The 12,013-nt window shown below is 42.1% G+C and overlaps 1 protein-coding gene across 1 annotated transcript in view; it reads right to left on the bottom strand.

Moving 5' to 3' along the window:
- The window catches only part of LOC117365249 (cytochrome P450 2G1-like), a 46,956-nt gene that overhangs the window by 20,890 nt on the left and 14,053 nt on the right, over positions 1 to 12,013 (bottom strand). The window contains exon 5 of the mRNA XM_033955433.1: positions 2,541 to 2,717. Within this exon, the coding sequence (XP_033811324.1) occupies positions 2,541 to 2,717 (177 nt within the window). The remainder of the gene's footprint in view (positions 1 to 2,540; positions 2,718 to 12,013) is intronic.

Here is a 12,013-nt window from a genome sequence, read left to right as displayed (position 1 = left end):
AAAAAAAAAATGAACAGTTAAGTCCCAGTTTTTGCCGCTGAGACTCTGCCCTCTCTCACTGTAAAATTAGACTCTACTTAGTCTGTCTTTAAATTTAAAAAATGTGTGTTGTTTTAAAAAACAATTATGTTTTTAGATGTATCTAAATAAAAATAATAACCAAAAATTTATCTTTTTTTATGTCATCTTAGCATATTTTATGCTACAGAACGAATTATTTTTTTTAACATGTATTGTTATGGGAAAACGCGTTTCACATAACGAACTTTTCGCATAACAAACTTGCTCCTGGAACCAATTAAGTTCGTTGTGTGAGGCACCACTGTATTGTGAGAATGGCAGCTTTTTACATTTTTTCCATTGACATGAATGGGTGAAATCTGATTTTCTGTTTGTAGCTCCGCCCACGTGTGCAGGTGGGCCGTGAGACCCCCAGAACATATCACCCCAGGTAGTGAGGGATCTGCATACCAAGTTTCGTCCAAATTGGTCACAGTGAGAATGGCAGCTTTTTACATTTTTTCCATTGACATGAATGGGTGAAATCTGATTTTCTGTTTGTAGCTCCGCCCACATGTGCACGACCTACTCCTACTGGAGCGATGGTCTAGGACATGGCAACTCAACTTCAATGCCAAAAAATGCAAAGTTATGCACCTGGGCAGCCAAAATCCATGCAAGTCTTATACCCTTAATGGCGAGATCCTAGCAAAAACGGTAGCAGAACGAGACTTAGGGGTAATCGTCAGTGAGGACATGAAGTCTGCCAATCAAGTGGAGCAGGCTTCGTCCAAGGCAAGACAAATCATGGGCTGCATACGAAGGGGTTTCGTCAGTCGTAAGGCGGAAGTCATTATGCCATTGTATAGATCCATGGTGAGGCCCCACCTGGAATACTGTGTGCAAATCTGGAGGCCGCATTATCGCAAGGATGTGCTGAGACTGGAGTCGGTGCAAAGAATGGCCACCCGGATGGTCTCGGGACTCAAGGATCTACCATACGAAAAACGGCTTGACAAATTACAGCTATACTCGCTCGAGGAGCGCAGAGAGAGGGGAGACATGATCGAGACGTTCAAGTATCTTACGGGCCGCATCGAGGCGGAGGAAGATATCTTCTTTTTCAAGGGTCCCACGACAACAAGAGGGCATCCGTTGAAAATCAGGGGCGGGAAACTACGAGGTGACACCAGGAAATTCTTTTTCACTGAAAGAGTGGTTGATCGCTGGAAGTCTTCCACTACAGGTGATTGAGGCCAGCAGCGTGCCTGATTTTAAGGCAAAATGGGATTGGCACATGGGATCTATTCACAGGGCAAAGGTAGGGGAGGGACATTAAGGTGGGCAGACTAGATGGGCCGTGGGCCCTTATCTGCCGTCTATTTCTATGTTTCTATGTTTCTATGAGGGCCGCGAGACCCCCAGAACATATCACCCCAGGTAGTGAGGGATCTGCATACCAAGTTTCGTTCAAATCGGTCAAGCCGTTTGTGAATTACTGTGAGAATGGCAGCTTTTTACATTTTTTCCATTGACATGAATGGGTGAAATCAGATTTTCTGTTTGTAGCTCCGCCCACGTGTGCAGGGGGGCCGGGAGACACCCAGAACATATCACCCCAGGTAGTGAGGGATCTGCATACCAAGTTTCGTTCAAATCGGTCAAGCCGTTTTTGAATTACTGTGAGAATGGCAGCGTTTTACATTTTTTCCATTGACATGAATGGGTGAAATCCGATTTTCTGTTTGTAGCTCCACCCACATGTGCAGGTGGGCCGCGAGACCCCCAGAACATATCACCACAGGTAGTGAGGGATCTGCATACCAATTTTTATTCAAATTGGTCAAGCCGTTTTTGAATTACTGTGAGAATGGCAGCTTTTTACATTTTTTCCATTGACATGAATGGGTGAAATCTGATTTTATGTTTGTAGCTCCGCCCACGTGTGCAGGTGGGCCGCGAGACCCCCAGAACATATCATCCCAGGTAGTGAGGGATCTGCATACCAAGTTTCGTTCAAATCGGTCAAGCCGTTTTTGCGTGATCGCAGCACATACACACACACATACATACACATATACATACCTCCGATTTTATATATATATAGATTATATAAGATTGTATTGCTGACTTTGATTGTAACCTCTTCACTGATTGTCCAGTGCCTCTTGCTGTAAACCGCCTCAAACTTATATGGCTTTGGCGGTATATAAGAATAAAATTATTATTATTATTTATCTTAACTATTAGTGCTGCTGAATATAAGCACTAATCATCAAACTCAAAGTGGTTAAATTATTTGAAAATTGTCCTCTGTGGCTTTTCAATTCTAGGTTCAATAAATCATCTATAACTTAGCAAGGTTGAGTTAAAACTGAATGACCCTGAGGGAACATGAGGTCAAGTGAAATTCATTTGGCATTTTCTGTTTCAATGCATTTTGAAAAAAAAAAAAATCATCTTTGAGGTCATCTGACCTCCAACTGACCAATGCTTCTTTCAGGTCATCTACATTTGCATTTTCCAAAGCACTTGTGTACCTTCTCCATTCTGATGAGGAAACAGTCGATGAAGTCCCGAGGATTGTTGGGATCCAGAGTCTCTTTGTTCTTTTTTACTCTTTGTGAGATATATTCTTTAAGTTCCTCAAAAGTTTGAAACATCTTGTTGTGAGGTCCAGGCATGAACTGCATAATGCTGGGAAACAGATCATACAGCTACAAAGCAGAAAAGAAGACAAAGCATTACGGTGTCAGTTTTGAAAACCACCCTTCTGACTCAGTCTCTGACATAGCAGGTTAGCGCCACCTGTCATAAGGTGGCTAAACTACAACCTCAATCAGGGTCTGCTCATAGGGAAACCTACTGCTATAGTTTCATGTTTTTATTAAAATTTGATATAATCGCTTATCTTGTTTTACTAAGCGGGAAATAGTAAAAAGATATTAGGTTAAAAAAAATTAAAAATTAAAGACAGAAAGCATCTTTGAATAAGAAGCTTTTCAGGTTACTCACAGTAGTGCTGGATTTACCTATAAGCTAAACAATTTACAGCTTAGGGCCTCACAATCTGCAGGGGCCTCACAAAAGTTCAAAATTTGTTGGAGGCTCTGAAAATGATCCCCCTCTTCTACGAAATCGTGCTAGTAGTTGTTAGCACAGAGAGCCACCATCTCTCTCCCTCTCCTCTGTTTTTAGACCCATTGTTTCTTCCCCCCAAAGTCCGGCATATGCACGTATCTTTGAAACCCACCCCTCCTTCCGTGTACTTCTATACCAGGGCCCCTACCTGAAGGCTTGCCCCCATCCCAAAGGCCTGCCTGTTCCCCCTGAAGGCCTGTGCCACCATCCCTGAAGGCCTGCACCCTCTGCCCAGGCTACCCCACCATGCCCTGCCTTGCCCGCATGTACCCATTTTCTTATTTTCTTATTTACTTCTTTTCCCCTTCTTGCTTCTCTACTTCTCCTCTTCACTGTTCTCTTTCTTTCTCTTTCTCTCACCAGACATTTTTCTCTGCTCACTCCATCCCTCTCTCCAGATACTCTTTATCATCTTTCCAACCCTATATTTCTCTTCCTGTCTCCTTGAGTTGCTTGAGACTACGACGGGAGCTCAAGGCAACCATTTCCTATGAGTGATCTGCACGGGGCAGGAGCATGGGAAGATTGTTCCTGCCCCGAAAACCCGCTAGACCACCAGGTAAGGCTTAAAGGGGAGCTTACAGGGCATAAAATATCCCGGGGGGGGGAAAGGGGGGTTAGGGGCAGAATATTATTTGCGGTTTTTTAATATTTGCGGGCCACCTCTGTCCCTATCCCCCGTGGATATGGAGGGAGAAGTGTAGATGGGAATAGGGGAGAAGAAAGAGAGAGAAGATGATACTCATGGATAGATGGGAAGGGAAGACACGGAAAAGTAGATTTTGAAAAGAAAGCAGAAAAATATAAGAAAGTTGAATGTTAAAAGTTGACGCCAAAGATGAATGTAGGGCAGAAAGTGAGGAAGGAGAGAAAAACAGCAAATGGATAAGAAGGCCATGGAAACACAAGAACACAGACAGAAAGAAGTGCAACCATAGATTGGGAAAAGATGATTAGATCACCAGACAACAAAGGTAGGGAATATGATTTTATTTTCAATTTACTGTTTGAAATGTGTCAGTTTTGAGAATTTATATCTGCTGTCTATATTTTGCACTGTTCAGGAAGAAATTAATTTCTTTCTATTTCTCAGGTGTTATAATGCATGTAGAGTCTGACATCTTCGGGTTTCGTTTGTGTATATTAGTACTTTTACTTTGTGGTCTTGTGTTTGCATGGAGGTTATTATCTGTGTTCTGCATGTGTGATTGAGGCCAGGTGTTCTGGTAGGAATGAATGTTGAGAAGCATACAGTGTTCTTTGTGTAGTTTAATTTTGTGTTTAACCATTATGTATTGTTAATAAGATTATACTATGTGTATATATGGAAAAATGAATGGGAAAAAATGGTATTACAATTAATACTATCGTTATTATGGAGGTGGGGTCAGGGGTGGGGCTTAGGTGGGGGCGGGGCGGGGCTTGGGTGGAGTCAGGGGGGAGATTTTGGGCTCCCCCAAACAATAAAGCGTTCCGCTGCCCATGGCCTCTTCTATCAAATTGCGCTAGCAGTTTGTAGCGTGGTGAGCCACGCTGAATGGCCCGCGCTGCCCCCGATGCTCATAGAGTTCGCAGTTTGATAGAAGAGGCCATTAGTTATCTGAAGCAATGTAAAGAGATATTTACTAGCATACAAGAATTGACAGAACAGAAATAATTCTTACTCGGTTTGAATTCCTGTCTGAAAACTGATTTGGAAATGAAATTAGAGACACAGACCAAGGCCTTTATTGGCCATGAAGAAGAGAATACACACTTAAGATATGAAGTAAACAAAGTTCCTATTCTCATTGAAGGAATATTTGAAGAGAGGAATAGGCAAGCCACTGTGCATTTGACCTTGCCTAGGAATAACGACAGAGGTGATGCATCTACTGTCAATGATTTCTGTGATGAAGATGTTCATTCCAAGAGTGTTTTTGCTGATAGAGTACAAATTGTCAAGCCTTCAGTTGCAGAACTATGTGACTGTCATAAGCCAGGATGTGTTGGCTTATCAAATGAATATGAATGCAGTGATATTCCAGTTTCAATGCCAGAGATGGGTAGTGTAGGAGCATTGAATCATACTGGTAAAAGTGCAGTACCAAGTTCAAGCTCTTTTACTTCTTGTCCTCCAAAAAGGTAAGCAGAGATAGGCTATAGAATGCCTCTGTTCACACCTACAGTAGGTAGGGAAAGGACCAGAGAGAGAAGTGAGAAAGAATGCCTGAAGAAATCTTGAGAGGCTTGAGGAAGATGTGAGAGTGCAGGAAAGGAACAGTGATTTTCCCTAGGAAAACTCTTTATTTATTTTATTTAAAAATGTATATACCGCATAAAAACGATGTGGTTTACAAAATTACATGTATACATATTTAAAAATACTAAAACATATTTCGACAGAACAAACACAATAAAACATTAACAAAATCCCATAAAAACATTTACAGGATGATGGTAAGGCTTTAGCAGCAAATGGCATTAGCAGATTGACACTGAGAACCAGAGAACCAAATGTTCTTGTTTCTAGTGTTTGAGCATATACAGAATGAAGGAAATCAAACAGAATCTGCCTTTGTTGATGTGTTTTTCGAGAAAGATCTGAAAGACATTGCAATGAATTCAAAAGGCCTCTATGGTAGCAGGCTGAAGAGAAAAATAGATTTTGTGATTGATGTTACATAAACAGTTTTTGCCTGCATGCAGATAAATGCATATACAGACACTCGAACTAGAGCTATTTCTGTAGCTGGAGTAAAATTATGGAACAACTTAGCTGGGTAGTTAAGAATGGTGAATAGTATATGGCAATTAAAAAAAACAACTCTTGAAAACCTTATTTGTAGAAACTTGCCTGTAAACAGATGAAGATATTGATTACTATAAGATGCTGGATGCATAATATGTTAATTTATTTGTTTTTATTGTTTAATGAAGAATGTAGAGCAAATACAAATATATTTTATAGTTGACTTGGGATAGAAAAGACCTGGCAAGTTATAAAAGACTTAACTTTCTATTATTCAGCAAAGGTAATGTTGTAAATGTGCAAGCATTCCTATGGAATGTCTATGCATGAAACTGATTGGCTGGAACAAACCAGGAGGCTGGCTGAGGCGTGGCAGTTGAGAGAGTACCGTATTTGCCGGCGTATAAGACGACTGGGCGTATAAGACGACCCCCCAACTTTTACACTTAAAATATAGAGTTTGTTATATACTCGCCATATAAGACTACCCCTTCTTCCGCACACCTTCTGCACAACAAATAAGTACCGTACTGTGGTTGGCTGTATACAAACCTGATTTGATTGGTGCCCTCCCTGTCTCCATCTCACTAGCAGCAGTCTGGTCCACCCTTATCCATATATGGATAGTACCATACCATACGGTACTTTATCAGTACTATAGTTGCACTATGTATTTTATTACACACTGCCTTTAATGTAAACTGTAAAATTGCAGGACATCAATGGGACAGGAGTGCCAGCCCTACACAGCCATACACAGCGGCACGCCTCCTGCTCGCCCCCGCAACTTCCTTAAGGGCTAGACTCCACACACGGCCGCATGTGCGAGAGACGTAAAGGGGTGGGGCCAGAGCGCCGCTGCTTCCCGCTGCGCAGGATGAAGGAGCTGGCACCCTTGTCACACTGATGTCCCGCCATGGCCCCGCTGATGTCCCGGCAGGTTTACTAGTACCGTAAGCACCGTAAGGAGGTAAGGAAGGAGATGTTAGGGCATGTAAAGTAAGGGCATGTAAACAGTACCCGGCGTATAAGACGACCCCCGACTTTGGGGAGGATTTTAAGGTACTGAAAAGTCGTCTTATACGCCGGCAAATACGGTAACTGTTATTAACAAGGAGACAAGAAGCAAACTGAAGAGCTGCTCATTGAGTCTGAGTAAAGGGAGTGAAAATGAGAATGTGTGTCTGTAGTGTGAGTGGAACACTTTAGGGCAGTGGTCTCAAACTCAAACCCTTTGCAGGGCCACATTTTGGATTTGTAGGTACTTGGAGGGCCTCAGAAAAAAGTTAATGTCTTATTAAAGAAATGACAATTTTTTCATGAGGTAAAACTCTTTATAGTTTATAAATCTTTCCTTTTGGCTAAGTCTTAATAATAATATTGTCATTTATAGCTAAAGAGACACATGATCAAGAAGCTGTTTTATTTTACTTTTGTGATTGATAAACATACCGAGGGCCTCAAAATAGTACCTGCATGTGGCCCCCGGGCCCCGGGTTGGAGACCACTGGTTTAGGGTGTTTTTCTTGAAACTCACAACAGGTAGGATTCGGAAGCTTTAGGATAATGAAAAAGGTTTCCTAAGAAGTGAAACATTTTGAACAAAATCGTTTGGGAACCAAAGAAACGTATATTAAAACATTAGTTGTTTAATTAGCAGTTTATAGTTACTGAATAGTAACTTATCAAAAGTTCAGTTCAAGGCTGAGAAATTGTAAAAGTCAGTTTTTAACTGTAGAGCTGTTTGAAAAGAACCTTAAAGGTTCCTGAGAATATAACAGCTGCACTGTGAATGGAAGGAGAAACTATTCTCTCAGGGGTTAAAAATAGGAATGTTGCCTTGAGGTTTTAAACAGGAAAAGGAAAGAAACTGACGGCAGCCATTCAGGAAGCGGCATGGGGTGAGGCTTGAGATCAAAAACATCTCTCCTGCCCTGTACAGCGTGATTGGAGGAGGCAGCCGGAAGCTGTCCAGGAGATGATGTGGCTTATCTAATGGGGCAGCTTATCTAGGAGTTTTAAAACGTACAAAAATGCACATCAGCATTTCCTTCGGCCTATACATGGGGTACTCATTTTTCTGCCAGCAGAGCAAACAAAACAGTAAGGGCAGAAGGCCTTCTTTGTAAATATGAAGGCATTTATGTGTAATGCAATTTATTAGTGTTTTATATGAAAAAGAAAGAAATGTGCCTCACCAGAAAGAGATGAAGAGAAATAAATTAATTTAAAAAATTCAAAGAAGTACTAGTACAAACAGAATATACATTTCATTTACTACAAATTTGTATTGCATCTAAGTTTTTTTTAAAAACCTGGTTTTTCTTTTCAGTTTTTGGGTTAACCACTGTTCGAACAGATTACAGTCTGCAAGTTCAGTTTCTTTGTTTTGTTTTTGGATTTAACTTTTAAAACAAAAGACCTTTGAAGGTGTTTTTTTTTAAGTGAGTGATCATATGTGTTTGTGTTCTCTGTAAAAACATAGTCATGGAACTCCGACGTATATGTGTGTAAAAGAATAATAGTCATGTCTTGTCTGATATTGTCTATCATAAGAGAGCTCATATTAATGAGAAAAGGGTTTCTGGCAAGCTTGTAAACACATTTTGTGTATGATCATTTCTGTTGATACTTTGGGAAGTTATAGGTTTCATGCTAATTGGTTAAATCCTAAAGTTTTATAAATAAGGGAATTTTACATTATGATTTATTGGGTTCTGAATTTATTTCACACTTGTTTAAACATACTGTAGTACAAGATAGAAGCCTATATTTAACTTGCTTATGGCATTTGCTTCAAAGTTCAGTTTATAAGCAATATCTTTTATGCTATTAAGATTGAATAAATTTTAATTACATTTCTTTCTTTAAGAAAACTTACAAGTGATTTATTTATAAAAGTTTGTGGAACAACAGAAAACAGCTAGAGGCAATTTTGAAAATAGTGAGAAATATTTTGGATATTATTGAGTTATGAGTGGTCTATTTGCAAATTGGAATTTAACAAATTGATAGCATTGGTTAACTGTTATGACCAGTTTCTCCAGTAGAGAAAATATTTGGTATAGTAAATATTACAGGCGAGTTAATGTGACCTTCAGTATTCAGTCAGTGGTGTAGTAAGGGGTGGAGGAGGGCAAACCACCCTGGGCATCATTTCAGAGGGGGCGCCGGCACTTCTCTTCCCCCCAAGCCATGCTTGTGCCCTCCATTCCCCGACCCCCTGTACGTCTTTAAAATCTTCACCAGCATGAGCAACCACACAGGTCTGTTGCTCATGCAGGCCTGGCTCCCTCTGTAATCACTTCCGGGTCACGGGGCCAGGAAGTGACATCAGAGGGAAAACCAACACCAGTACAAGCAGCAGAAAGGAGAAGCTGCTCGTGCTGGTGAAGATCTAAAGAGATACAGGGGTGGGAAGGGAGGCACAAGTGTGGTGTAGGGGTGCAGAATGAGCGGAAGGGGGGGAGGGTTAGAAAGAAGGGCACAGGGGGTTGGTGTGGAAGGAGGAGGGGTGGAGAGGAAGGCATGGGGGGAGGGGCACTACTGCCACGGGCACCTCTGACCCTCATTATGTCACTGCTTTCATTATTTGGCTATGTATATAATACTTTATAAAGGATTCATTGATGACATTCCTGTTTTCATAATATAGTTTATCATAGTTAATGCTTGTTATTTACTATTCTTCCATCTTAAGTTTAAGAATTCATTTTTAAAGAATGGCTATATCCTTTGTATTAATACATTTGAATTATGTATCCTTTCCTCATTCTAAGTTAAGTGTGGAATATTCAGATCATTGTGCATATGATTTCCTACTCCGGTGATAGCATGAGCATTTCATTGTTATTTGATGTTTCAGGTATGGTTATACCTTAAGAAAATGAACATACATACAAATTATCTCTCTTCACATAAACGCTTGAGTCTATTTCATAATATTGTTTGGAATATGTTTTAATATTAATCTTTATCATTTATACTATTGCTTGAATAGAGGCCTGAACTATAGTTACAAAACATCTGCATGGTTCAGATGTGTTGGAGTTTCTAAAGAATATCCATACTAACTGATGTTAAGATGTGGAAAGAAATCAAGTTAAGGACTGTTTTGAATGTGAAGAAACTCCTGAAGTGATGTACTAAAACCTAGCCATTTCCAGGCCTGAACTGTATTTTTTTAACAGACAATTGAGCTGTCAGCATTATTGATCCAAGCTGGTGTACTGAAAACATTGCAATGTGGAGGTGGAATGTTTATTTTAGGTGAGATCGTAGGACAGAAGAATAATTATGCCCACTCATGAAGGTGGTCAGAGGTCAGCTATGCTGAGATTCCCCTTTGATGGGCCTATCAGAGAATGGGTTGTATATGCTTAAGCTGACTAGGCTTTTGTGTCATAGGACCAATTTATTTATTCATTCACTAGTCTTTAAGCCCGTTACATTAACGGGTGCTAGAAAAGATGTGTCTGTCTGTCTGTGTTTCTTTATCTCTCTCTCCTTGGCCGCTGTCTGTATCCTTCTCTCCCCCCCCCCCCCCCCGAGCAAAGCTGTCTGCCCCCAGCACCCACCTCCCCTCCAAATGTCTCTCCATGGCCCTCTTCTGTCTTCCCCCCAGAGCAAAGCTGTCTGTCCCCTTTCCCTATCTCCATGGCCCCTTCTGTCTCCCCCCAGCACACCCCTCCCCCCAAAGCAGCCCCCTATCCCTCTCCCTGTCTCTCCATGACCCCTTCTGTCTTCCCCCCCCAGAGCAAAGCTGTTTGCCCCAAGCACACCCCTCCCCCCCAAAGCAGCCCCCTTTCCCTCTCCCGCTGACTCTCTGGCCCCCTTTCTCTGTCTGTCTTTCTGTCCCTCTCCCTGCTCCTGTGTCTTTCTTTCTTTCTGTCTCCCTCCCTCCCGCTGTCTGTCTATCATTTTTCCCCATTTCCCTGTGCAGCAGCATTTCCATCCCACTGCCCTATGCAGCAGCAACAGCATTTCCCTCCTATCCCCCCCTTTCCTATGTAGAAGCAGTAGCAGCATTTTCCCCCACTCCCCCTTTCCCTTTTCTTACCTTATCTTCCCTGCTCCGTTCGGCCCCTCCCCCTTCTTTGACTGCCGTTGTAGATCCGGCCTGCTCCTGACCCTCCCACCGCCGACAAACCTCGGGATTCCAGCCGCGTAGACAGCACTTTAAACACGCTGCTTCGCGGCCTTCTACTGGCGATTTCCTCTGCCGCGTCTGTCTCCGATGATGTCATCAGAGATGCGGCAGAGGAAAGTGGCAGAGAAGAACGCGAAGCAGCGTGTTTATAGTGCTGCCTACGCCGCTGGAGCCGGGAGGCGACGGAGAGGGCAGGGGGTGCTAGCGGCCGGCAGCGGTGGGGAGCAGGGAAGGGCGCGCATGCCACTTGTCTTGCCTCGCGTGAGACCAGACTGTAAGCCGCGCATGCGCACTTCCTATGTGTGCTACAGCTCACGGAAAACGGACGCACGCATAGGAAGTGCGCATGCGCGGCTTACCGTTTTATTATATTAGATTCCTATGACAATTCTCATTAAGCTAGAACAATCATGAATTGCCAAGATCCAATACTTCCATGTTAGCCTATCAACAGCCAATAACAGGACTTACCATCATTGGCTATAGAGATAAGTCCTACATAACATTGGACTTCCTAGATATTAGGCAGAATGAGAATATGAGAGAGCTGAGCATGTGTGAACGCCAGAATGAGAGCGTGAGAGCATAACAGAATGAGATAGAATCGGTGGCTTCAAGCCCTGCAGGACTAGAAAGATGTGTCATGGAGAAGAATGCCTTGATGGAGTAGGGAGCGACAATCTCTCCCTGGGCAGAGGTGAGAAATTTCTATTCAAAATGAGCTAACTTCAGAAATGTAGCTACAATGAAATTCTGGTTTAAATCAGACTCTTTTTAGAACAGTATTAGCCTGACAGCAACTAACAAAGTTCAAGCCCATGCACTAAATAAGGGGAGTAAGCGAAAGTAAACACGTGGTACTGACTCTGTTTTGAAACGTTAACTATAGCATCTTACGGAGACACAGAGATTATACATTTCCGGTACACTGCGTCACATCAATCGTGCCCTGTCAAATGCAAGTACTGACAAGTGAATATAGCAACTGAAGA

This window comes from Geotrypetes seraphini, chromosome 8, assembly GCF_902459505.1.
Source record: "Geotrypetes seraphini chromosome 8, aGeoSer1.1, whole genome shotgun sequence".
In the NCBI taxonomy this organism is placed as follows: domain Eukaryota; kingdom Metazoa; phylum Chordata; class Amphibia; order Gymnophiona; family Dermophiidae; genus Geotrypetes; species Geotrypetes seraphini.
Note: the sequence above shows the minus strand (reverse complement) of the source record. Positions and strands in the feature narration are given on the sequence as shown.